The sequence below is a fragment of the Neohortaea acidophila genome (genome assembly GCF_010093505.1).
Source record: "Neohortaea acidophila strain CBS 113389 unplaced genomic scaffold BDY17scaffold_9, whole genome shotgun sequence".
Classification (NCBI taxonomy): Eukaryota; Fungi; Ascomycota; class Dothideomycetes; order Mycosphaerellales; family Teratosphaeriaceae; genus Neohortaea; species Neohortaea acidophila.
In genome coordinates this window covers 1,053,611-1,078,747 of record NW_022985518.1, presented here as the reverse complement: position 1 = coordinate 1,078,747, position 25,137 = coordinate 1,053,611, and the positions used below count along the sequence as shown (strand labels likewise).

The window sequence follows — 25,137 nt, the reverse complement described above, 5'->3', positions numbered from 1 at the left end:
TGACATTAGAGTAGTTGAACGAGCACGTGCCTTCGCTACTTGAGAGTAGAGTGAAGTGAAGCAGTCAATGTCATACAAAGACATGATAGCTGTTCAATGGCTACATAAGTATTCTCACTCGTTCAGTCACTACCGCTCTCCAACCAATCCGGCTCCGCGTCTTCGTCCTCCGGATCATGAGATAGCATGGAGCCGTGATCGGTCTCCGGATCTTCTCTCGCTTCGTGAGACTCGTCCCTGGTGGACGCATCAACCTGGGCATCTGCCGTATGCCCCATCTGCACTTCTGGCGGGGTTGTAATGTGGGCAGGGACTGCAGGACGCTCCGAGCTGGCCGTGTGCGTCAGCTCCTGGTGCTCGATCGTATTGGTGGCGGTGCCGTGTGGCTCCGCTTCAACGAGTGGGAGTTGGTCATCGAGCTCGTTTCCGATATCATCGTCTTCGATCATAAAGCCGCCTCCTCTCATATCATCGTGGGAAGGTGAATTCAATCCGTGTTCTTCGAAGTCATCGCCGTTAGCGTCGCCACTTTGTACCACATCCCCAGCTTCACGAGAGATGCTGCCTTCGTTCTCGGTAGGGTGATCGCTTGCTTCGTCGGGGAAGAATCCGCCTCCTCCGTCGTCTTCACCAACGCTTTGATCGGCGTCAGGCATGTATTCGTCATAGCTGCTCGCATCGTCGACGATCTTCCGTCTGCGAGGTCTCGATTTCACCTTAGGTTCGTAGTCCACGTAATCGTCTGCAGAGGTGAACGCCGCCTCATCTTCACTGCTTGCTTCAACTCGCCGCTTCTTCGAGCCCTTTGAGGGTTTCGCTGTTGTCGACAATATATCCAGAGAGAAGAGCCCTGCAGTCGGCAACGCGACATTCCCATCTCCCTCCCCAGGAAAGAAACCGTCGCCCGCATCGTTGGCTTCATCGCGCTCTGCCTCCGCCATCTCCTGCTCCAGTTCGTTCTCACGTTCACCTTCGTTCCCATCGCCATACGCACTGACCCTGGCCGCAATCCGCAACCCTGTCAAGAAACGCTTCCACATCCTCAGCGCCACCGCGCTCCTTGCCTTGCTTTCCTCTTCCATCTGCTCATCGCCCAGCCCGTCAATAGCAGCGTTGACGGCATCGGCGTACTGCTCTGCAACAACAACGCCATCGATGACAGCCGTGCCATGTCTCCCCTTGAACTGGAACCCCGTGACGGCATCCGCGTAATCGATCTTGAGGATCCTCGCAGCTTGTCGCGCAAGCGGGTGGTGGATGTGCGTTCCACCCGCCGGGACCATCGATGGAACATAGACGTCCAGATTTCCGTAGGCGTTCTTCGGAACCTTGCCCTTCGTCACGGGCTCCGGGATGTATAGTTCTGTCTGGAAGGGTGCATACAACGGCACCAGACTGTCTTCGCCATCGTCGTCCATTTCATCCACCGTTCGCCTGGCTCGGCGAGCGGGCACTCGCTTGACCGGCACCTCACCCTCCCTCACCTCCCTCCCAACCCGAAACCACCGCTCCGCACTCCGACAGACATGCACGTCTTGCCGTCGAAACACACTCTCCATCCTGGGTTTCGCCGCCGTGCCCGCATTGACTTTCCCCGCCTCGCGTTTCGGATGGATGACCTCATGTCGCTTCAGATGCCTCTCGAGCGCATAATACGGATGGTCTTTGAAATCCAGCACGTTACCCGGCAAGCCTTCTCTCGCCTCTCGCTGGGCGAGTTCGGAGTCCTCGAGTTGTTCGCGATCGAGCGGTGCGCCTCTGCGACGGAAGAGACGCAAAGCTTTTCGCAGCCACTGCGCTCCATTCTCTGTACTTTCCACGCGCTGTCGTCGGGTTTTGGCGTTGTACGCGCGAGCGTAGCGGCGGGTGACATCTTTTGCTACGCCGTCGGATTCGAATGCGATGGCGTATGTCAGCTGGTTCAGCTCGTAGGACGAAGGCGGTTCGAGTTTTGAAGGCTTGTGGACTGTGCGTGTGACGATTGGGTCTACGGAGATCCACTTCTGCTGAGCGGCATTGAAGGCTTCGACCCAGAAGATGGGATAGGCGAGTTTGCGAAACGGCTTTCTCTTGGGCAGTGGGGTGGATGTAGTGGTTTCGGGGGCGAAGAATGGGTCTCCCAGGCGGCGACGGACGGGTGGTACTTTGCCTGTGCTGGTAGGCCTCTTTGCGCTACTCGTGTCGGTGTTGGAATCGCTGGCTGCAGACTCCGTCTCCGAGGCCATGGCAAGCACGACGGGTTTGACGGCCTTTTGAGGTGTATTCGATTTCGGACCAGAGGCAGCGAAAGACAGAGACTGCAGGGAACATACGAGCCTTGCTTTCACACCGACCGAACGAAGCATGGCACAAAACAGTTGATTAGCTGTATCCTGACTTCCTCTCATTTCTTTCGCGGCTGTAATGAAATCCGCTCGATCCAGGGCCTCGGCATCGACTTGGGGGGTGTCAGGATCGTCGTCAGCAGGCCATGTCGCCTTTCGCATGCCCGAGGCATTCACCACGAAGCTGCCCCGGAAGAGATCTGAAGCCTGTTGGAGGCCATCCATGAAAGATCGATTCCGCTGGAATTGCGACTGCTCGGCGTCGGGAGTGAGATAGGAGATAGTCTTCTTCGACAGCCTGGAATGTAGATGCTGTTGTGCTGCGCTGTCGTTACACCAGCTGTTGACGTAGATACAGTGGGCGAGGAGGCATAGCACGTGCGCCTTGTGGACTAACAGGCGAAATGCCTTTTCTGACGCCGAGGCTGGCCTGCGCTTCACCGGAGTACGACGTTTTGGCGTAGTTTGGGGGTCGATGGTGACAGACACATCGGCGATATCATCGGCCTGTCCATTCGGTGTAGTTTGGTCCAGATCCACGTCTTCGAACTCAATGTCGCTCTCGTCATCGTCTTCCGAATCGGATGAAATGACGATAGCCTGAACGGCGCGCTGTCCGCGAACACTACTTGATGCAGTCGCCCGGGATCCTGGGGTACCAGAGTCGTTTGTGACAATTCTGCGCTTCTTGAGCGGGCGCTCTGAATCGCTATGCCAGGATTCGGAAGCGGCAGCTTCATCCAGCATTTCCTGATAGACATCTTGCTGGTTGCGTGGAGGGCGGGTTGACGTCCTAGATGGCCTGCTTGCACTCGCCGTAGCCCTTGATCTGCCCCTTCCTCTGCTGGGAGCCATGTTGAGATGTTGTTCATCAGGATTGTTGGGCGCAGGCTGAGAATCGCGAGATTGTCACGTCCTCATGTGATGGTGTGGATCTGAGTCATGCTGCGCGGGGCGAGCTCAAACTCTCCGTCGTTTGTGGAAATCCAGCCCGAGTTCAAGGACCGAAGACCAAAGTGTAATCGTTGGACTGAGCACAAGATCTGGAAGGCGAGAATGCGAAGAGATAAGACAAACCAGCCTTTCTGTACCCAGTGAACATGCGCCAAATGTGACGTCGTAGGCGCGACAAGCCAATTAAGCTTTAAAGTTTCGGCAGCATCCGCGTTCGCGGCGCGTTGTACCTGAAATAGCGTGTTTGTTGACTGCCCGCACCAGCAGCCCACCAACTCCCGCACACTGACCGATTGCCACCGCAACTGAGCACCACACGGCATACAGGACTGAATGGAGACTCCTTCTCGCCGGTAGAGACAACCCAGACCACCCACTAGCCCACAGTTACCGCCAAGTTCGAACGCATTCGACCAAGGAGCCATGGAGAACTACCAGAAACTCGAGAAGATTGGCGAGGGTGAGTGAGCAGACATTCTTTTTGCCTCCGGATCACTTGCTTACACTGCTTCCAGGCACATACGGTGTCGTGTACAAAGCCCGCGACCTCTCCACGCCCGACCAGCGCATCGTCGCCCTCAAGAAGATCCGCCTCGAAGCCGAAGATGAGGGCGTCCCCTCCACCGCCATTCGCGAAATCTCCCTTCTCAAAGAGATGAACAACCCCAACATCGTGCGCTTGTTGAATATCGTTCACGCCGACGGACACAAGTTGTACCTCGTCTTTGAGTTCCTCGATTGCGACCTCAAGAAGTACATGGAGGCGTTGCCTGTCAGTCAGGGAGGGCGCGGAAAGCCGTTGCCAGAGGGGGTCATGGCTGGACGCTCTGGTCACCTCGGGCTGGATGCGAATATGGTGCGCTTCAATCTCCCTTCAACCATTCTATTGTACTCCTGCTGACAACACGTGCACCTTCAGGTCAAGAAATTCGCATCCCAACTCCTGCAAGGCGTCTGCTACTGCCACTCCCACCGCGTCCTCCACCGCGACCTCAAACCCCAAAACCTCCTCATCGACCGCGACGGCAACCTCAAACTCGCCGACTTCGGGCTCGCCCGCGCCTTCGGCGTGCCCCTGCGCACCTACACCCACGAAGTCGTCACGCTGTGGTATCGCGCGCCCGAGATCCTGCTCGGCGGCCGCCAGTACTCCACCGGCGTGGACATGTGGTCCGTAGGCTGCATCTTCGCCGAGATGGCCACGCGCAAACCCCTCTTCCCAGGCGACAGCGAAATCGACGAAATCTTCAAGATCTTCCGTGTGCTGGGCACGCCGACGGAGCAGGATTGGCCGGGGGTCACCAGCTTCCCCGATTTCAAGAGCAGCTTCCCCAAGTGGGATCGGAAAGGGGATGATGGCTTGACGACGCCTGATGGAGCCAAGGTGCTGGGCGACGAGGGGCTGGACTTGCTGGAGGCGCTGTTGGTGTATGATCCCGCGGGCAGGATTTCCGCGAAGCAAGCCGTCATCCACCCCTACTTCATGGAGGGCAACAAGATGAGGACGAATGGCTATCACTGATGTCCGACGTTAAGACGACAAGGGCGACGAAGAGATGGCTCGAACGACTGGCAAAGGGGTGATGTGGCAGAATCTTTCTCAGTAGATGTCTCCTTTGTCATGGCCTCCGAAAGGGCACGGGAGTTACGTTTGCATTCAAGCTGGCTCGGATATCGGAATCGAAAGGAGTTCTGGCGAGAAGATCTGGGTAACTGGAGTTGATTGAGCTGCAGAGCAATGCAAGCATTCCAATTCACATCCGCTCCATTCGTGCTGTCCTTCGTGACATGCTTCTCCTCACCCCCGTGACTCCTCATCCCCCTTCGCCTTCCCTTCCAAAGCAACGCAAACCTCCGGCCTCTGCTGTAACAAATTCCTACAAGGCAAAAACAGCTTGTCCGCCTCCGCCTCACCCATCTCCCTCATCTGGCGGAACGTAACCCATTCCCACCCCTCGCACTTATCCGGCTCCATCACCTAGCAACTCATCAGTCACCGCCTACACAACCAAGCCCCAACAGCAAAAAAACAACTCACCCTCGCCTCCACCACCCCTCTCTGCTCTGCTCTCACAACCCCCCTCACAAAAACCGTAACATAATGCTCCCCACCCGCAAAGAAAGTCTCAGTAGCCGTCAAAAAGCGCACATCCTCAATTTCCAACCCCGTTTCTTCGAGGACTTCGCGCGCAGCACAGGTTGCGAAAGTTTCGGCGGTTTCGAGGTGGCCTCCTGGGAGGGAGAATGTGCCTATCACTCACAAGAATTAGAGGTACGTTTTACTGGAGGGTTTGTGGGGGGGATGACGGCTGACCTGCGCCTATACTCCCTTTCCGCTTGCCTATGAGGAAGTGAGTGGAGGTGGGGGATCTGAAGACGAAGACGCCGACGCCTACGCGGGGGTATGGGTGAGGGGTGGGCATTGTGTTGGTGGATGGAGGAGGGTGCGTGTTAAATGATTCAAAGATGGACGAATGTGCTCGCTATCTACCGCTGGTGGATGGAATGAGGGGGATGCCATCGTGACTCACACGGTGGAAGGTTTATCAGGTTGAAGTCGTTCAGGCGATTCAGGATGCAATTCCCAATTTTATATCGAGCTCTACTCTCCCACCTAGACGTACAATTCACACAACAACCCTCTGAGAAGGGAAGAAGAAGAAAAGGACGCCGCCCAATGGAGGGAACAAACCGCATATATCCACAACAACGACAAACAACCCCGTCAGTCTATAAGAAACTCTACTCCCCACTACAACTCATCGTGTCCACTCGGCTCATCATCGCCATAATCCGGCATGCCGCCCGCGCCGCCAGCATAAAGCTTGCTAGTAATGGGGTAAGCAACATCCGACAGCTTCTGCTTCTGCTCCTCAAAGTCCTCCGTGAGCGCGGTAGCCGAGTTCTCCTCCAGCCAGTCCTGCGCCTCCTTGACAGCCTCGAGAAGCGTCTCCTTGTCGTCGTCGTCGATCTTGCCGCCGAGGCCTTCGTCGTCGTTGATCTGGTTCTTCAGGCCGAAAGCGTAGTTCTCCAGGCCGTTGCGCGCTTCCACGCGTTCGCGCGTCGCCTTGTCTTCTTCGGCGTAGCGCTCTGCTTCCTCCACCATGCGCTCAATTTCTTCGGCGCTCAGGCGGCCTTTGTCGTTGGTGATGGTGATGGATTCGCTCTTGCCTGTGCCCTTGTCGCCGGCGCTGACACGCAGGATTCCATTGGCGTCGAGTTCAAAGGTGACTTCGATTTGCGGCTGGCCTCGTGGGGCCGGGGGAATGCCGGAGAGTTCGAATTTGCCGAGGAGGTTGCTGTGAAGATATGTTAGCAATGAATCGCGTGAATATGCTGGTACGAATGTTACTCACTTGTCCTTGGTCATTGATCGTTCGCCTTCGAAGACCTGGATCAAGACGACGGGCTGGTTGTCGGCGGCCGTGGAGAAGATTTGAGATTTCTTGGTAGGGATGGTAGTACCACGCTTGATGAGGGTGGTCATGACGCCGCCGGTGGTTTCAATTCCGAGAGTGAGAGGGTTGACGTCCATGAGGACAACACCGCTGGCCTCTTCTTCACCAGAGAGCACACCACCTTGGACGGCGGCACCGTAAGCGACGGCCTCGTCGGGGTTGATACCCTTGCTGGCCTTCTTGCCGAAGAACTCCTCGAGCATGGCCTGGACCTTGGGGATACGAGTGGAGCCACCGACGAGAACGATGTCGTGGATGTCGGCCTTGGAGAGCTTGGCGTCCTTGAGCACTTGCTCGACGGGCTTGAGCGTCTTCTTGAACAGGTCGTTGTTGAGCTCTTCAAACTTGGCGCGGGTCAGAGTCTCGGAGAAGTCCTGGCCGTCGTGGAACGACTCGATTTCGATCTTGGTGCTCATCTGGCTGGACAGAGTGCGCTTCGCCTTCTCGACCTCGCGCTTCAGCTTGCCCATGGTTTTGGCGTTCTTGGTGATGTCCGTGTCGTGCTTCTTGTTGTACAGCTTGGTGAAGTGGTCGACCACACGCTGGTCAAAATCCTCACCACCCAAATGAGTGTCACCGGCAGTAGCCAGCACCTCGAAAACGCCCTCATCGACGGTCAGGATGGAGACATCGAAAGTACCACCACCGAGATCGTAGACGACAATCTGGCGTTCCTGGTCGGTCTTGTCGAGGCCGTATGCGAGAGCGGCAGCGGTGGGCTCGTTGACGACTCGGAGCACATTCAGGCCTGCAATAGTACCGGCATCCTTGGTGGCAGCGCGCTGGGCGTCGTTGAAGTAGGCTGGCACGGTAACAACCGCATTTGTAACTTTCTCGCCAAGGTATGATTCGGCCACTTCCTTCATCTTGCCCAAGATCATGGAGGAGATTTCCTCGGGGGTGAATGTCTTGTCCTCGCTGCGCACGTCGTCAGAATCACGTCTATATTCATCGCATTCAATTGTACTCACCCGCCGACGTCAACCTTGACACGAGGCTGGTCATTCTTGTTGATGACCGAGAAGGGGAAGTGCTTGATATCCTTTTGAACATCCTTGTCGTTGAACTTGCGCCCAATCAATCTCTTGATGTCAAAGACGGTGCGGTGAGGGTTGGCGGCGTATTGATTCTTGGCTGCGTCTCCGACAAGTCTCTCCTCGTCGTTCCACGCCACCCAGGAGGGCGTTATCCGGTTTCCTTGGTCGTTGACGAGGATTTCGACTTTGCCACCTTTCATAATACCCACACAGGAGTAGGTAGTGCCGAGATCGATACCAATGACTGGATGGGGGTCAGCTGGAGTTGTTCTCGTAGACAGGTTTGTTGGTGCTGAGGGCGCCATGCTTACCTGGGCCAGTGACTTCATTCTTGACCTTCTCCGTCGCGGCATCTTGCGCACGTGCGGAGGGGATCATGCCCATGAAGAGCATGGGAAGCAGCAGGATGCTGCAGATGTAAAAGGCGGTCATCCATGGCGAAGTGACTCGCACACTCGGCCGGCTCTTCTCTCTTGAAAAGCGCCCCATGTTGGAGTGTGGTGGAGGGGGGAGGAGTGTTGGACAGGGGAAGGGAGTTGAGCTCGTGCTCCCCTGGAAACGATTCGAGGGCGGGGCCCAGGAGGGAGAAAGTAGATTGAATCAAGGGAAAGCAACAGCGTGCTATTGGCGAAGAAAAGTCGAAAGAGGAGGGAGTGTGAGAATGGGATGAAGGAGGGAAAGGAGAAGGGGAGGTGGTGGGATATTATGACGGCAAAGGTCCAGCTGTCACTTTATCGAGCGCCTCGAAACTTTTCCACGCCGTCTCTTGCCCAAAAGGCCAACTTGCACCCAGGAGGCCGCTCGAGCCTTGGCAAGGGTCTTCCCCGCAAACGGGCCAATCACATTCCTTTGCCGCCGTCGATCCGTCCGCTTTGGGATTGCCCGCCCAACTTCAGGTCGTCCTTTCATCGAAACATCTACACTGCCGTGCCGACTGAACGCCACATTTCCTCTATTCAAAATAGCCAAAGACACGGTGGCATCTTCCACAGCGCCATCATGGTCGAGCATCACCTCGAGAAGAGTCAGAACGGCCAAGACATGCGCACATTGGCATCTCATCCATCAGCATGGCGAGCGAGCCGAACTGCCCCATCTCCTCTAGCCAGGATGCCATCAAAAACATATCGTCACGCTGCAGCATTCCCTCGTCGCTGCCTCGAGCGGTGAGATTAGCCAGACCAGCCACTATCATCATCCTCAGCTGGTCCTCCATCTTCCTATCGTAGTCTGCCTGTCTGGCACATTTCTCGCACAATCCTTTCTTGTAAAATGCATCAGCAAAGCGTAAGGCTCTTTCATTGTTTCATTTATCGGCGAGAACTGCCAGATGGCCGGCTTCTGTGAGATCTTTTGCTGGGAAATCCGCTCAACTGCTCCTGGCTGTCAGGTCAGTCTCTGAACATCACGACAGCCTGGCAATCGGTTGGAACCCCTTCCCGCTGGCTTCTTCTCTGCTTTGCACACTGGGATGCGCCAGAATGGCCGATCATCCTAGTTGCATTTCTAGGTCTTGAGCTCGCCGGGCTGTTGCCATCTCGGCTCCTCTCTTCCCCCGCATAATTCATTGTTCTGTATCGCATCTGCTTCATATCCCACACTCCTGCTGAGAGCGTCCTCATCGCTTGCAATGAACGCAAAGTCGTCATCACTGCGTTTCCTCAGCGTTCATTCAATATGAGCTGCACGCCAAGCCCCAAATTCACCTCGCTCCTTCCCAAACTGGAAACTTCCCTTCATTTCGGCTGCACCCGCTTTGCACGTCGCACAACCTCACCTCACCCTACAAACGACAATACATCTATTGTCGCACGCACAAACCTTAAGTTGCAGACTTTTCTGCCTAAAACTCCTCTCCAACCTCTTCCTTCTCACACAACACCTTTTTGCAAGAACGTTGCCTGCTTGTCCCTTCTCGACAAGCTCATCCCCATCAAGCAGCCTTCTCTTCTTGCGCACCATCACCACCACCATGTCCTACTCTCGCGAGGACGATCCGCTCGGCGAGCTCGTGGCCGTTTGCGCGGCCTGCGCCGTGCTGTACACGCTCGCCATCGTGTACTGGCTCTCCTGCTTCGGTGTGTGCCGTGATCCTGCGGCTCTCTTTTCTGCCTTTGCCTGCTGGATCGGGTGGAAGATCCTGGTGTTGATCGGCCCTGCCTCTGCGCAGCACGACGCGCCCACACCACCACCAACCCCCTGGATGCCTGGCTCCTTCCCAGCATCCCCGCCTTCCGCCTGTCCGCTGTCTCTGGCTGCCTCTCCTCCACCACCAACCCCCTGGATGCCTGGCTCCTTTCCAGCATCCCCTCCGCCTGCCCGTCTGCCGCCTCTCGCCGCCTGTCCTCCGCCGCCTGCCGCCGCTCCTGTGCAAGCCAGACCTTGCCGCCCTGCCCCTCAAATTGGCACGATCAACCCCGTAGCCAATCATGGGATCTCAGAGCTCAAGGCCAAGCAATACTGGGACCTTCGCCACGAGGAGCAAAAGGCCCGGGATTTGGAGCGGTACTGGTACCGCAGATCTGACAAGTTCAAGGAGGACGTCAGAAAGGCGGAAGAGGAGAGGAAGAGGAAGGTGCAGGAAGAGGAGGACTCTTGGACCCGTTTCTGGGCCCCAATCCGCGCCAGAGAGGCCAAGGAAGCCGCCGAGAAGGCCGAACGGGAGCGACCTCTGCCCTCCGACCCTGTCCGCGAGCAGAAGAGCCTGGCCGCCTTCTCTGCTGCCCTACGCGTTGGTGGCAAGAGCAGCGGCTCACTCTTCGAGCCCGACTACATCCCGGAGGACATGCCGGTGAAGTACGTCGCCGTCCGCGCCTGCGGGACAATCTTTTTCGCTGCGACCTTCCCCTCGGCCGAACCGGCGCCTCCCCCACCGCCGCAACAGCAGCAGCAGTACTTCGCGCCGCCTGCTTTCCCCTTCGTGCCGGCTGGGCCGCCTCTCCAACCAGCACAGCGGCAGCAGCAGTACCTCGCGCCGCCTCCTCCCTCCTTTGTGCCGGCTGGGCCACCTCCCCAACCGGCACAGCAGCAACAGCAACAGCAGCAGCACGCTGTCCTCCTCTCTCCGGCCGTCGGCGCACCTCCCCCGCCGCCTCACCACCAGCAGCAGCAAATGCTGCCCACCATCGCCGCCTCCTGGGTCCCCGACCCAATGGAGGACGTGCAGTACCACCCAGTGGCTGCACCTCCTCCTCCGCCACCTCAGAACCCCTCTGGGGCGCCCACAGGGCTGCTCCCAGACTTCTCGAGCCTGGCGATCTCAACGCCAGCTCCCGCGGCAGCGGCAGCTGCGACTCCCGCTGCTCCGTCGAGAGCGGTGCCTCCGCCGCGGTCGGCCTTTGCGCCAATCTCCTTCTCTTTGGCTGGTGCCGTGCCCGCTGCGCCCGCTCCCTTCAGCGTCGCGCCCGCCGCACCTACCTCCACTCCGCTCGCCTCCGCCGCGATGGCGCCAGCGGCACCGAGAAAGGTCGCTCCTCCGGCCTCTGCTCGCGTAGCCGCGCCGATGGCGCTCAGTTTCCTCCCGGCCGGCGCCGCCACCTCCACTCCGCTCCCCTCCGCCGTCGCCGCCGCGCCAGCGGCACCGAGAAAGGTCGCTCCGCCGGCCTCTGCTCGCGTAGCCGCGCCGATGGCGCTGAACTTCCTCCCGGCCGCCGCGCCAAATCCCTTCGTGTCTGCGCCTGCTGGAGCACCTCCTTCTGCTTCCAGCTCCGGTGTTGCTGGACCTTTGCCGCCGTCGAAAAAGGCCCAGGCAAACCCCTTGACCGACAAGGGGGCGGATTACGCCGCTGCCCGCGTCATGATCAAGGGGTGGACGGACGCCGTCCAGACTGGACTTGGCAGACACCGCACCAGCATGAAAGCCATCAATGATGTGAGGCAGGGGTGGTTCAGGACGACGAAGAGCATTGACGGCGTCATGTTTCTCACGGATTTGCGCAAGCGGATGAACTGGATCTGCGAGTGGGCCATCATCCCCGGCACCAACGACCTGGACAAGCAGAGACTGGCGCCACACATGTACGCCGCTCTGGGACTCAAGGGCGCCGAGTTTGACGACTTGTACAGCGAGATTATGAAGGGAGAGCAGGTCATCACGCAAATTATGAACACGAGGAACTTGATCACGGAGGCGAGAGAGGCGCTGGACAGGGTGAAGAGGGACTTGTACTGAGCTGGACGTCATGAGACACGACTGACTACCGATCTAAGAGAAAACGCCAGAGAACGCCATCGCTAAGGGTGAGGCAGGAACGGAAGGCGCTCGAGTGCTTCGGAGGACCACTTCGGTGCGCTTCATCCGAACATCTCGTCGTACTCTCCATCCTCTTCGTCTGGCGGCGGCGGCGGAACGGTTTTCTTCTTGATGAGTTGTTGGCGGTCCATGGGGCAGGTCGGATTGAGCTTGATCCACGGTTGAATGCATTCGAGGTCGAAGGCGTGCTCGCCTTGACATGGGAGTTTGACGACGAGAGGATGCGAGTCTATTGGAAGAGGGAGAGAGAGAGAGTCAGCGTTGAACATGATACCCCCACTGTTTTTGCTTTGCGTGCATGACAGACAGACAGACAGAATGAACACATACCTTCCAAAAACGCATTCCCGCAAATCGGACAGCTCATATTCTCGCGCAACTTCTTCTTCGGCACCCGCTCCAACTGCTCAATATACTCATCACTGACGCCCTGTACTTCCGGCGGCGGGTGCTCCGCGCTCTCCATCAAACTCTCCACCAATCTGCCCAGCAACTCATCGCTGCTATCCGAGGGCTCGACGTGCCCGTCGCTGCTGCGCATCATTTCGTAGGCGTTGGCGAGGTTGCGGAAGGCGGCGCTGATGTCGCGGGGCATGGGGAGGGCGTGGGTGTTTTGGGGTTGGCGGGCGCCGGAGGTGTCGACGTGGTCGAGGGTGGCGAAGAAGGTGGTGAGGTCTGGTCTTCGGCGCGGTTGTTGGTCTTGGGGTTGCGGTTGGATGCCGTGTTCCACTGGGGGATTTGTTAGAGGGTGTGGGTGGAGGGATAGATGCTTTGTGGCAGTGCTTACCTTCGTAGCCTGACATTTTGTCTTGAGTGGAAGGGAGAGAAGACGAGAGAGAGAGGAGAAGAGATGGAATGGAAATATTTGAAGTATGAAAGTCCTCCAGGCACCTCCGACTTGCGCATTCATTTGCCCGCCGCCGCGAATTTCCGCTTTCGGCCAAGCGAGCGATTGTCTCGCGACGTCAGTTGTCGCATGACCAACTCGTCTACTACACCTCCACCACCTCACACTCGACAGACGCACCAGCATCAGCTCGAGGAATGGTCGACGCGCTCGCCATGCGCCATGAGCGACGACAACCCTCCGAATGGGCGCGACGATGACGACGATGTATTCGCCGCGCCGAGCAGCAATGACCAGCTTGCAACACCCGCCTTGACCCCAATCAGCGAGCACGGCAGTCGTGAGAGCTCGGCTTTTCTTGACGGTGAAGATGAGCAGGGAAGCAGAAGATCAGCAGATGCGGTGATCGAAGTGGACAAACAAGCTGTATTATCGACACAAAGCAATGGCGCTGTCAATCGCGAAAGCAGAGCTGGTAGTGCGACTAAGTTGTCCCACTCGCAGTTGCAAGAGTTTGTTCAGTCGCCGGAGAATCTGCCTGTGCGTGTGCTGGATGAGAGTGGAAGAGAAGGGTCAACGGTGCACAGTCGGCGCCCGTCTGACCACATCCCTCCAATCGGCTTGGATGCCAGCGATATACACACGACACCTGCTGGAGACTCCTTGGACAACCATACCGGAAGCAACACATTGCAGAGACTTACCGAACCGTCTTTCCTCGGCGCTACCCCTGCAGCCATCACCACTGCTCGCCCATCGAAGGGTTCGCGCTCGGCGTCCACTCCTCTCGTTCACCGCAAGTCGTCTTCCTCCAAGCCCTCCGCGGCAAGACCAGCGCTGGACCCTCTCAATACCGATGATTTGAATGCCGCGCAAACCGTGCGACAAGCCAGGATGACACCCACGCTGGACCGCTTCCCCTCCCCCGCGCCACCCCTTCTCCCAATTCCACCATTCTCTCTGCCCACCTACCTCCAACTCGAACTATCCTCAGATCGACCCTCGGCACTCTACATCCACCGCTCCACCAGCGCCGACTTCCCGTATGAATCCTCCAAAGTAAAGTTTGAGCGACTGCTCAACTTCCTCTGGCTACCGCACAACCTCGAGCAAGTTCTGTGGTTCGGAGCGATTGCTTGCTTGGATTCTTGGCTGTATACTTTCACCATCCTCCCCCTACGATTCTTCAAGGCGATTAGTATCCTTCTACAGTGGATGCTTCACAACACCATCAAGGAACTGCACGATCTCAATGCCTTCGTATATTCCGGCATCGGCCGAATGTGGCAGAGGAAGCGAGGCAGATCCTTCTCCGAGACGCCGAGAGGCTCGATATCGGAAGGCGACAGCTCGCGGCGACATTCAGTAGTGGATGCGACGGCAGATGCGGCGGCATCGAAAATGAACGGACACATCTCCCACGCACCCACCGATCGAAAACGAAGGACGAACAACCCAGCCTTTCGCCATCGTCGAACGAAATCCACTCCCTCGGCTCTACTGCCCAACCACAAAGCCGACATTCTTCAAGGCCTTCTCGTCATCATCAGCTGCACTCTCCTCATGTACTTTGACGCGAGTCGCATGTACCACAGCATCCGCGGGCAAGCAGCCATCAAGCTCTACGTCATCTACAACGTCCTCGAAGTCTTTGACCGCCTCTTTTCCGCCCTCGGGCAAGACGTACTGGAATGCCTGTTCAGCAAGGAGACGTTGGAGCGCGACGAGCACGGCCGCAGCAAGATCCTGCGGCCGCTCTGGATGTTCTGCCTCGCGCTCGTCTACAACGTCACGCACGCCACTGCCCTCTTCTACCAAGTCGTGACGCTCAACGTCGCTGTCAACTCCTACAACAATGCCCTCCTCACCCTCCTCATGAGCAATCAATTTGTGGAGATCAAGGGAACGGTCTTCAAGAAGTTCGACAAGGAAAATCTCTTCCAAATGACGTGCGCCGACATTGTCGAACGCTTCCAACTCTGGCTGCTCCTGCTCATCATCGCCTTACGCAACATCGTCGAAGTAGGCGGACTCAGCATCTCCCTGAACAGCGCCTTCGGCGACTCTCCCGAACCCTTTAACCCCGGACTCAACGGCACGTCCGCCATCCCCCTCACCTCCGCCTTCGTCATCCCCAAAGCCTTCACCCTCTTCCCCAAATGGACCGGCGAAGTGCTCGGACCCTTCCTCATCGTGCTCGGCAGCGAAGCGCTAGTGGACTGGTGCAAGCACGCGTACATTGGCAAGTTCAACAACATCAAGCCCAACATCTACTCCCGCTTCCTCGACGTGCTCGCCAAGGACTACTACACCCACGCCTTTGCCGACCAGAACTTAACGAAGCGCCTCGGCCTGCCCGTCATCCCGCTCAGCTGTCTCGTCATCCGTGCTTGCATGCAAACTTACCACATGTTCCTCGCAACCCACATGCCACTACCCATCGCCTCCGCCGCAACGAGCATCTCCCTCGAATCAGACTCCACAGGCCAAATCCCAGCAACAACCGCCGCACTGCAACACATCGACGACATCTTCCGGCGCGCCCTCGGGCGCTCCTCCTTCGGCGCCGGAGGCGGAAACGGCAGCGGACCAAGCACATCTACCTTCAGCTGGTGGAGCGTAGACGACCTCATCGCCTTCGCAACCATGTGCGTCTTCTTCCTCGCGCTGTACCTCGTGCTCTTGGCCCTCAAACTCATCCTCGGCATGGCGCTGCTGTCGTTTGCGCGCAAGCGGTATGCAGGGATGAAAGCGCGGGAGGGGGAGAGTGTGGAGACGCAGGGGAAGCGGGTGGGGCGGTTGGCAACGGTGGAGGTTGGGGAGGATAAGCGGCGGTGGATTTATGGGGACGATGCGGAAGGACTCAGAGAGGTTAGGGAGAGGGAGGAGAGGGGGAGGCGGGCGGCGAAGGCGGAGATGAAGCTGGATGGCGTTATGCGGTATAGTATGGCTGGTAAAAGGATTTGGTAGAGCGTTAATGCCAATTTGCGTTCAGTTGTTATGAGTGCGCTTTTGCCGCCAGGTGTAGATTGTCAAAACTTGTGAACACGTTTAAAGTATGAGAGAAGCGATTGCTATTCCTCCACCTCCATACGAGCATGCGGATTTAGCTCCGACTAGCGAGGACCGCCGCAACATCCAGCCACCACCTCACGTCCACCTCACGTCCCCACGATACTCGCAAGAGGGCGCGACCAACTCACGTCGAAAAATGGAAAAGCTCAAGGGCCAAGTCTCAGGCCTGCTGTAAGCCCAACATTTACCTACCTGCAATAAAACCCCAAAGAGATGTTGATCAGCCCCCGCGCAGGAGCAAAGGCCTCAAATACACCGACAAAGAAGCGTCCGAGGCGCAGCGCGACCTCGAGCACTCCGTCGGCCTGGGCCACAAACCCAACCAAGTGCCCGACGGCACGCCGGATATTAATGGCGAGATGCGCACGATTATGCTGGGGTGGCATGTGAGTTCTCCCCCTTGACTTTCATCCTCCGTGCGCGGCCATGCTGATTCGTGTATTGTAGCCCGTGGCCGGCGGGGCGGGCAAGTGGTTCGCCGAAAAGACGATCATCGGCAAGCAGATTACGCATCGCATTGGCAAGTTTCCCGATCCAACGCAACATTGGGCGGTGATTGTGGGGGACTACGTGCATGAGTTGTGGATGGTTTGTCGCCTCTCCTCTCGCAAGCGAGTGTGACGACTAATGGGATATTGCAGGACGAGAAGCTCGACATCATCTACTTCAACGAGAAACATGTGCCGGAAGAATGGCACACGTACGAAGTCGGCAAGACGAGGTTCAATGATCAGGCGTTGAGAAAAGCAGGTGAGGCTCATTCATCCCAACTACTTCCATTAAGAATCCACTCACATACTCTCCCCAGGCCAAATGACGATCCACAACATGCGAGAAAAACACGCAGCCTACAACCTCATCAGCAACAACTGCCAAAACTTCGCCGTCAACCTGCTCGACAAAGTCCAAGTCGGCGCGCACAAGGAGTTCGCCACGGCGTTTACAGTCTACCAGCACGCCACGGGCGACCACGAAGTCATGGATCTCTGGCAGGACAAGCAGCCGGCGGAGCAGCAGAAGCTGGACGAGGATGCGGCGGAAGTGCCGAAAGCGAAGCGCGACGATACCACGCAGGTGGCGGAGCAGGTGATGAAGGAGAATACGACGCATTTGGATCACGGGGATTGATTTGATGGTGCAAGACAGCTGGGAAATGAAGACTTTTTGGTCTCTATCTGGAATTAATTACACAGTACGTTCGTTCTAGTGGACTCTCTCTATCCCCCAGCAACGCCCTCTCCCAAACGACACAAGGATATCTCAAGCACATATGAAACAAGAACCCCCCCATCCTTTCCTTCCAAGGAAATACAATAACACCACGCTAAGGCTTCAACAGCTGCTCCTTGCGGTAGAACTTGTAGAAGCCAACACAAACAAACAAATTAAACGCCAGCGCAATCCAGAACCACGCCTGCCAAATCGGCGCCACGCCGCCGCTGATATCCGGCGAAATGGGGCCGGGCCCAATGCGGTTGGGCGCGACGCCGCGCGCGAGCATCGTCGTCGCGGAACCGAGCACTTGCGTCGCGATCACGGTGAAGGCGACGTGCGAGCGGGTGAGGGTGGAGAGCATGATCATGCCCAGGCCGACGCCTTGGATGGCGTCTAGCACGCCGAGCCAGAGCCAGAGGGTGCGGGAGATGAGGGCGCTCCAGAGGAAGCTGGGGGCCCAGGGGAGCCAGAGGCCGATGTTGCTTGTGCCCCACCAGATTTGCGCCCATCTAGAGAGAGAGAGAGAGAGTTAGTCAATGCTGAACGATAGACGTGGCTTGGGATGCGAAAGCCTTACCTGGGAGCACCCAGTCCAATGGCAAAGAGAGGCAAGATCCAAGCATGCGCCTTCGACAGCTTACGGAAGATCATAAGGGCAACACCCCAAACGCCAACAAAGAAGATGAGCATCAAGCACAGCACCTGCCAAGTGGAGGCATGCGTGCTGCTGAACAGGAACGCCCAATTGCGCCCGTACGGCGCACTGAGGAAGAAGTTCTGCACCGCGGCGGTGAACAGGAACCACAGCACGACCTTGCGCTTCATCACCGACCGGTAGAAACGCGGGATGCGCCCGGGCGTCTGGCGGTAGTAGTCGGGCAGACCGACGTACATGGCGAACCCCACGGCCCACAAAAAGCCGGCGATGGGGAGGGTGATGGCGGTGATCTTCCAGCTGCCGGCGAGCGTATCGGTCGTGATGACGATGCCTTGGGATGTGCGCCTCGTCAAGACAGAGCCCCAGTACCACAAAGCGGCGACGTAGATTTGCTGCGAGCCCTGAATGACGCAAGCGCGGAAGACCCACGACTTGACCTGCGCGCCTCCCTCGTCTCCGAAGTTGAGGGAGAAGAAGAGCGCACCGGTGGCGGAGCCGACTGCGTAGGCGCCTGTGCCGGCATTCTGGATCCAGAACTTGTCGGCGTAAGAAGCCCAAGGCGCGACGCCGATGAGGAGGAAAGCGATGCCATAGAAGACGAATGGGAGCGAGAGAGACAAGACCGCGGGTCGGCGGCGGTAGAGCCACCACCAGCAGAGCGAGGAGACGAGGTAGATGGATGCGATGATGTAGAGCTTCGGCGCCGTCTCACCGATTTCACCGGTCAGCAGCACAATCTGGTAGCTGTTGGCAGCAATAATTTGGCCGAGGGCCATGAAGTAGGCGTAGACCGGCCAGCTGAGGAAGCGGTATTGCATGTACTTCCTCAGGCCGCGAGGCGGCTTGTAGTCGGCCCCCAAGAGGAATTCGTCTGCGTTGTCTCCGGATTGGTCGTCATCGTCGGAGCTCGTCCTCTCTCGAGCAACGCGCTCAGCGGAGGAAAGGCCCCAGGACAGAGTCCGAGACTTGCGATTAATCGACGAAGGCCGAGAGCTGGGAGCGCGACCGAGTTTGGCATTGCGGAAGCTGTTGAACCATTGCTTCTCCGACTTGATGAGGAACTGCTCGATGCAGTTGCTTGTCTCGGAGTTGTTCTTGTCGAGGCTGTCGAGCTTCTTGCTGAAAATCTCATAGTAGTAGCCATTGCTATCGGTGAAGAATGGATCGACCTTTTGGAGGTTGTAGTCCTTCTTTTCGCCGACGATCGAGTCAACCGATACCATGGAGCGGGTCCGGAGCAGCCTAGGCGGATCCTGGGGGATCGGCGGTGGTGCATAAGGGAAGGCTGCGACGACCTCGGCATCGGTATCAGCATGAAGGGCCGCATCTTCCGCATGTTCGTCATCGTCCGAATCTCCGGCATCCTCGTAGAACTCATCCTCCTCGTCATCATCAGAATGAACGCCGCTCTCCACAGGCGCATAGCGTTGTCGAGAGGATTGTCCACTCCGCGAAGCGGAAGAAGCCATTCGCTGCAGCGGAAGCGGCCACTGGGAGCTCTGCGGCTCATCGTCGTCATGATAGGAATCAGCGGCGACCAGCCTCGCTCGGGCCGGTGCCGACTGTGCAACTTGAAACTCCTCAACTTCAAACGACGGCCGCTGGATTTCCTCATCATATTCATAGGGGTCATCGTCAAGGTCGTCGAGGTCGTCGTGGTAGCTGCTAGCCTCGCTGTCCGAATCGTCGTCAACGCCGAGCTCGGGCGAGGGGAGTCGTGGCACTAGCTCCGTCGACAACGCTCTTCCAACGTTTGGCTTGTGGTTGTCAGGGAAGAAGTACTTGCCCTCGTTGAGGCCACCAGAAGCTTCGCCGTCGTTCCAGTCCTCTTGCTCCACATGGCCTGGACCTTGGCTGACACCGAATGTTGCTTCCTTGTACACTTCCGCATGGTGTCGTCGCGAGAAGTTTAGACTCTGCGGACGGCTTGCGGTGGAAGAAGGTCTCGATGCTCTATCCACCTCGCCTTCGCTGTTGGTCGGCGAATGCTCGCGGCTTGGAGGAGGCAAGAGAGCAGCACTCGGGCCATCTGGCGACACGGCTCGGTCGGTAAGATCCGTAATACGATTCTGGGCACCGAAATCCACCAGCGTCTCGGCGGAAGATGCGCGCTTCTCCGACTTGACCTTGTGGTAGATGCGCATGGAGGTGGACTGGAGAATTTCCAAATCCTCTACCCATTGCGCTACCGGGAAGCGCTGCTTCGCCGATCGAGCTCGCATCTTCGCTCTTGCGGATGTGGAGGAGCTCATGGCCTCGTTGATAGCGCCCTTGAACTGGTGGAGAAGATGATCGGTCGTCATGCTCTCGATGGTAAACCACCATCCGGGCATTTGACCAAGACCACCGACTCGGGCACCGACACCAAGAGCACCCTTCCTGCCAAACTCGACTGCAACCAAGCCAAAGGGCTCGTCACGAGATGGGATCAGAGCGAATTCGGCTCCGGAGAAAATGTAGGGCGGGAGAGCGGTGAACTCGGGCTTGCTGAAGACTCGCTTGGGATAGAGCTTCATCAGGCGGTCCAGTTTGAGAGCGGCGAATTTTCCGTAAAGGTCGATGACCGGACCGACACAGATCAGCTGGACCTTTTTGTTGGATGCGAGGATGGAGGGGAAGACGTCGGCAATCAAATCGACACCCTTCTGGTTCGACCAGCGACCCACGAAGACGAAGAGTTCGGCGGTCGGATCCTCCTCGAGCCCGGCCCATTGCTGCGCTTGGACACGCATTTGGAGTCTCTCCTTCTCAAACACGGGATCGACTTTCATGTCCGATTCCTTGGGCAGCTTCTTGTCCCACTCGCCGGTATCCGTGGGATCCGGGTTGGGCAGGCCTTGCACGCTTTGCAAACCCCAGAAAATCGGATATCTGGCGTATGCACGCTTGCCATACTTCTTCGAAACACCCACGGCACCGAAGCCGTCCTGGTAGACTCGAAGCAGGGAAGCACCGGCATGCAACAGGTTGAAAATCTCACCGAATTGTACGTATTCTTGGACAACCCGTTCGGGGAGGTTGAAGACGGAGCACACCTCTTGTCGCTCGGCTTTGTTGCGCATTGGCCACAGACCCTGGAATTCGGCATTGTGCAAGGACAGACAGACTGGGAACGATTGCGGCAACAAGTACAGCGGAGCAATCGTTCCGTGGTAGTCGTTGATGTGGTAGAGGTCGACGGGGAAGCGCGTCAGAGCCTGAGCGATACACTGATTCCATGCGGAATAGTAGATGGCGCTCGTCATGTCGTCCATGCGAGCTGGATACGGCTCTGCCTTGGTCTGTTGTCGGAAAACGGGCGCATCGAGAAGGACGTAGGTGATGTTGCGGAGCTTGTGGTATTGCACCTGGACCTCATACTCTGCATCGAGAATGGTCACAAGCATGGGTTCGGCCGTTTCATCAACAGGGTACTCCACGCCGCCAACACAAGGAATCACCCAGATCAAATCTTGGTGGCCGAGATTCTTGCCCATCAGCTGGGCCATGACACCCAGCCCACCAATTTTGACCTTGATGTTCCAGTCCTCGATGTCGTACTCCATGGTTGCAATGAGAACCGTCCTTCGCTTGGAGCCAGAAGCAGAAACCTGAAGAGGGTCATACTTCTGCAAGCAGGAAACGCAGTGGCCGACTTCGTGCTTGGGAGCATTCCTCGGAGGCACCACATTGACGCCCACGCGAGGATCATCGTCCACTTCTTCCACGCTCACCATGAAGCCAAGAGACTTTTTCATGGAGTAGGGAATGAAGGACTCCTTCTGGGAGATGCCGATCTCGTTGAACTTGATCTTGTAGAAGCTGCCGGCGAAGATCCAGACGGAGGCGACCGCGGTGATGAGTGGGATCGCAGCCAAAAGGCAGTAGAGGATGAGCGACACCCACATGTTGCCCGCGGGGATGATGAAGAAGCGCATATCGCCGTCGTTGACGATAAACTTCCAGCTCCAGTAGGGCCTTGGTGGGGCTTCTGTGATGTTCAACACGACTGGGGCGAGGTAGGAAGGCGGCACACGATCAAGGATGGAGTCTCCGTCGATGTCGCCCATGACAACTTGTGAGTCTGGTGCTCCGTTCGGATCCATGCCCCAAACATTGAGTTGAGCGATGGTACCGTTCATGGACCATTCGACCGACCAGTGACGCTCCCAGGTTCCGTCGTCTGTGAGCTGAAGCTGGTTCTCCAACCCAGCATCATAGCCCCAGTAATTGTAAGGACCGTTCAGGAAGAGATGCGGGAAGCGACGTTGCTTGGCACCGATGTCACCTTGCTGTATGTGATCGCTGGAGCCAGACAAGCGGCTGTAGTACTCGACCCGCAGATGATGGCCGTGCCACGCTTGCACCTTGGTGCCAGACCACGGCTGTGGTTCGATCTCGTGAATGCCGCCAGTGTACGGCATCCAGTCGGAGAACGAGGACTCAAAGTTGGTGCTGTATCTCCACAAGTCGGCGCCGGCCGCAGAGTGGTTGACCAGAAGCGGGCCCTCCTCGAGCTTAAGGAAGAGCGACGTCGAATAGTTGGCTTGCTGAAAGACCATGGGGTTCTCAATCTGGCCCACTCGGAACAGGAAGCGATCCGTCACGTTGGTGGTAGTGATTTGACCGAGAGTGCTGACGTTGCTGACAATCAACTGGTGCACGCCATTCGCCACGTCGGTAAGAGTGGCCTTCCATGCCCAGACGGATTGGATAGCACCAACATAGCTGATGTTCTCCGGGCGCCAAACCTCGCCACAGCGCACACTGTCTCTGACCACACTGGGACGAATTTCTAACTCGGTCGTTGATTGGAAAGAGATGCCGTCCGTCACACTGTTGCAGTCCATGGTTTCCGAAAATTGAATCTCGACTTCAATGTCCTCGGTGCTGTACTGGTCGACCTTGGACACGAGACGAGCATCATGACCCGGCTGGAACTTTGTGATCATGGGAATTGGCTCGATCCAGTATTCGATGGGCACGTACGCTCGGAAGTCATACGGCTCCAGAGTGAGAGAGCTGAGACACCCGTTGTTTTTGGTGGCGTTGTTGATGTAGAGTTTCTGGGTGCTGTTCTCCAGAATGTGCTCGTCGTAGGGGTATAGCAGGTTCTTGACATGGGAGCCGACATGGAACGGCGCAATCAGCGCTTTCGTGTTCAGCGTCTGGTCAGGGTCGCTGCACTTGAACTCGTAAGTCTTCGACTCATTGTAGTTGGAGTAGACGAGCCAGACGTAGCCTTGATGGCCAAAGTCTTGCACTCCGTACAGGCCGGATCGCAAGACGCTGTACAGCCCAGTCTCGGTTGCAATTCCACTGGAACCAGGAAGGTAGATGTTCCAGGTCATGTTCGACAGCTGTTGCAGAGCAAAGCCGTCGTTGAGTACTGGGTACGCCTCGCGGAGCTGGTACATGCGACGAAGGATGTTGCGGACCGGCGCAGACGGATCTCTGTGATCGAGACTGACGCTGTCGTCGGAGCACCCATGCCGAACCTTGTCCAAGGGCATGTTGTAGTACTGAAGGGATCCGAGATGATAGCATCCATGCGTTTGCCATGCGGTCGCGGTCGACATGGCTTGGCGGCCAAAGATGTAGTTATCGGCGGTGCTGTCAAGAATGTAGAACTCCTGCTCTTCTCCCCAGAGGAGAAGCGGGAGGCCGGGCATGAGGAGCGTAGTCACGTAATGGCCGAGAAGCTGACGCTGCACACCGTTTGTGATGCCTCCCCAGCGGAAGACATCCTGGTTGGTCGCTCCCATCATGTGACGGGGATCGAATTCGCCGGTGTTTGCGTTGATGAAATCGTTCGTGAGTAAGTACGTATTCCACTGGTCAACCCAATTGAGCGGAGCATCGTAGCCGGCAGCAAGATTGCCGTCCATGCCCAGGAAGCGGGTGAGGGTGCGGTAGACAGTGTAGTGGAAAGCTGCGGAGTCGAGAGCACCATAGCCCGGTTCGCGAATGAAGTACTGCTGGTTCCTGGAAGCGTTGGCCTGTAAAGTCGCCGCTTGAGTGAAGTTTTCCGGGAGCTGGTTAGGCTGACGTCCGCGACCCACGTAGGTGGCACCAAAGTCATTGCCGGGAGTGATTTCACCGGGGAGAAAGAAGTTCTCCTTGCCGAATCGTCGCGCACAAGCTCGCATGGCGTGGTTCATCTCGCTCAGTGCATCGATTGTAGCTTGACAAGCCTTGTCGTACCGGTAACCATCGACGTCCAACATGGCGATTGCCATGCAGTAAAAGTTCTCCAGCTTGGCCCGGACAGGGGGATGCCATTCTCTCAGACGATCTTGCACGGAGGCGAACTTGCTCAATTGACGGCGCCAGTTGGGAAACACACCAAAGGCCTCCGTATCGCCATACTGGTCGAAATCGGAGTTGTAGCAGCCCTGCACTTGGTCGGAGATGTAATCTCCAAGCGGGTAGCCCTCTTGACCCCAGAACGCCGGGTATTCACAGGTCTTGTTGTAGTCATTTCCAAAGTCGAAGTCCCAATACTGCCGGTCGCTCTTGTACTGAACTTGATGCTCCTGCAGAGTGAAGGGTGCGGTTTGATTCAGGTAACCGTCGAATCCGATCAAATCACCGAGAGTAGCGAATGTGTTGTCCAAGACAACGTACATTCCACGCGCGTGAATTTCGTCGATCGCATTGCGCCAGACGTCAATGGTGCCGAAGTGGAGGTCGAGAATGGAGAGATCGAGAGGAGAGTATTGGTCGTAGCCCCAGGGCGCATTGATGAAAGGCGAGCCGGCCAGGTACAAACCCTATTTTCGAAATCAGCTGAAGATCGTCGGAAAAAAGTCGCAATCCCTGCATACCTTGATTCCCATTCCGTGAAGATAATCCAGAGTATCCACGAGACCTTGAATGTCTCCTCCATGTCGCAGCTGATTAGAATTCGAATCATGCTCGTACATGGTACCGTTGATGTTGTCGTTCGTCGGATCTCCGTTCACAAAGCGATCCATGAAGATCGTGTAGAACGGGAATCGCCAGTTCTTCGGGGAAGGTGTATAACGATGATCGTCCCATTGTCCCCAATAGTCGAGCGGATTGACCGCCGTCTTGTTCTGGTTGAGGTTGTGCGCAACATATTGCGGGTCGTATCTGTACGCTCGGGAGAGGGGAACGAGCGTGGTGAGCAAGCAAACGACGAGTCTCATGATGGGCAACATTGCGCCGGCAGTATAGACCTCGTCATACAGCCCACAACAAAGCAACACCTCCGCGAGGGTAAGGTGTGTTGGGTTTCGCGAGAGTAAACAGCAACTGAACAACAAGAAAGAAGACCCACAGCGAGCGACGGGGCGGCGACGAAGTTAAGATATA

At 57.1% G+C, this 25,137-nt stretch overlaps 8 protein-coding genes across 8 annotated transcripts; 3 read left to right on the top strand and 5 right to left on the bottom strand.

The window, feature by feature from the left end:
• Window positions 1-122: 122 nt before the first annotated feature.
• BDY17DRAFT_284955 (uncharacterized protein) lies at window positions 123-3,441 on the bottom strand (the record flags this gene model as incomplete). The annotated part of the gene is made up of 3 exons (XM_033732104.1): window positions 865-3,441; window positions 537-771; window positions 123-347 (listed from the first exon to the last, which is right to left on the bottom strand). Exons 1-3 carry the CDS (start codon window positions 3,177-3,179, stop codon window positions 123-125), a joined length of 2,775 nt encoding a protein of 924 aa, XP_033587439.1. The 5' UTR covers window positions 3,180-3,441.
• Window position 3,442: 1 nt separating this feature from the next.
• BDY17DRAFT_284953 (cell division control protein 2 serine/threonine protein kinase) lies at window positions 3,443-5,017 on the top strand. Its single transcript, XM_033732103.1, has 3 exons — window positions 3,443-3,738; window positions 3,794-4,134; window positions 4,198-5,017. The coding sequence occupies exons 1-3, from the start codon at window positions 3,702-3,704 to the stop codon at window positions 4,798-4,800; spliced, it is 981 nt and encodes a 326-aa protein (XP_033587438.1). The 5' UTR covers window positions 3,443-3,701; the 3' UTR covers window positions 4,801-5,017.
• A 59-nt stretch (window positions 5,018-5,076) lies between these two features.
• BDY17DRAFT_326741 (NUDIX hydrolase domain-like protein) lies at window positions 5,077-5,701 on the bottom strand (the record flags this gene model as incomplete). The annotated part of the gene is made up of 3 exons (XM_033737561.1): window positions 5,077-5,256; window positions 5,317-5,528; window positions 5,593-5,701. The coding sequence occupies 3 exons, from the start codon at window positions 5,699-5,701 to the stop codon at window positions 5,077-5,079; spliced, it is 501 nt and encodes a 166-aa protein (XP_033587437.1).
• A 329-nt stretch (window positions 5,702-6,030) lies between these two features.
• Window positions 6,031-8,205, bottom strand: BDY17DRAFT_254739 (immunoglobulin heavy chain-binding protein, KAR2; the record flags this gene model as incomplete). The annotated part of the gene is made up of 4 exons (XM_033731461.1): window positions 6,031-6,577; window positions 6,635-7,654; window positions 7,708-8,017; window positions 8,085-8,205. 4 exons carry the CDS (start codon window positions 8,203-8,205, stop codon window positions 6,031-6,033), a joined length of 1,998 nt encoding a protein of 665 aa, XP_033587436.1.
• Window positions 8,206-9,586: 1,381 nt separating this feature from the next.
• Window positions 9,587-12,105, top strand: BDY17DRAFT_336942 (uncharacterized protein; the record flags this gene model as incomplete). Its single annotated transcript, XM_033737946.1, has 1 exon — window positions 9,587-12,105. A coding segment is annotated over one exon (2,358 nt), but the record flags the coding sequence as incomplete, so codon positions are not given.
• Window positions 12,067-12,828, bottom strand: BDY17DRAFT_318422 (uncharacterized protein; the record flags this gene model as incomplete). The annotated part of the gene is made up of 3 exons (XM_033736186.1): window positions 12,067-12,254; window positions 12,356-12,754; window positions 12,813-12,828. The coding sequence occupies 3 exons, from the start codon at window positions 12,826-12,828 to the stop codon at window positions 12,067-12,069; spliced, it is 603 nt and encodes a 200-aa protein (XP_033587434.1).
• Window positions 12,829-13,001: 173 nt separating this feature from the next.
• Window positions 13,002-17,075, top strand: BDY17DRAFT_312677 (eukaryotic membrane protein family-domain-containing protein; the record flags this gene model as incomplete). The annotated part of the gene is made up of 6 exons (XM_033735644.1): window positions 13,002-15,838; window positions 15,930-16,118; window positions 16,159-16,333; window positions 16,395-16,535; window positions 16,589-16,697; window positions 16,756-17,075. The coding sequence occupies 6 exons, from the start codon at window positions 13,002-13,004 to the stop codon at window positions 17,073-17,075; spliced, it is 3,771 nt and encodes a 1,256-aa protein (XP_033587433.1).
• A 196-nt stretch (window positions 17,076-17,271) lies between these two features.
• On the bottom strand, window positions 17,272-24,983 carry BDY17DRAFT_312676 (alpha-1,3-glucan synthase; the record flags this gene model as incomplete). Its single annotated transcript, XM_033735643.1, has 3 exons — window positions 17,272-17,671; window positions 17,740-24,572; window positions 24,627-24,983. The coding sequence occupies 3 exons, from the start codon at window positions 24,981-24,983 to the stop codon at window positions 17,272-17,274; spliced, it is 7,590 nt and encodes a 2,529-aa protein (XP_033587432.1).
• Between the last annotated feature and the right edge of the window lie 154 nt (window positions 24,984-25,137).

Coding starts and splice junctions, on each gene's coding strand:
- BDY17DRAFT_284953 (XM_033732103.1), top strand. CDS start 3,702: ATGGAGAACTACCAGAAACTCGAGAAGATTGGCGAGG. Junction 3,739..3,793: donor ACTCGAGAAGATTGGCGAGG/GTGAGTGAGCAG, acceptor CACTGCTTCCAG/GCACATACGGTGTCGTGTAC. Junction 4,135..4,197: donor TCGGGCTGGATGCGAATATG/GTGCGCTTCAAT, acceptor GTGCACCTTCAG/GTCAAGAAATTCGCATCCCA.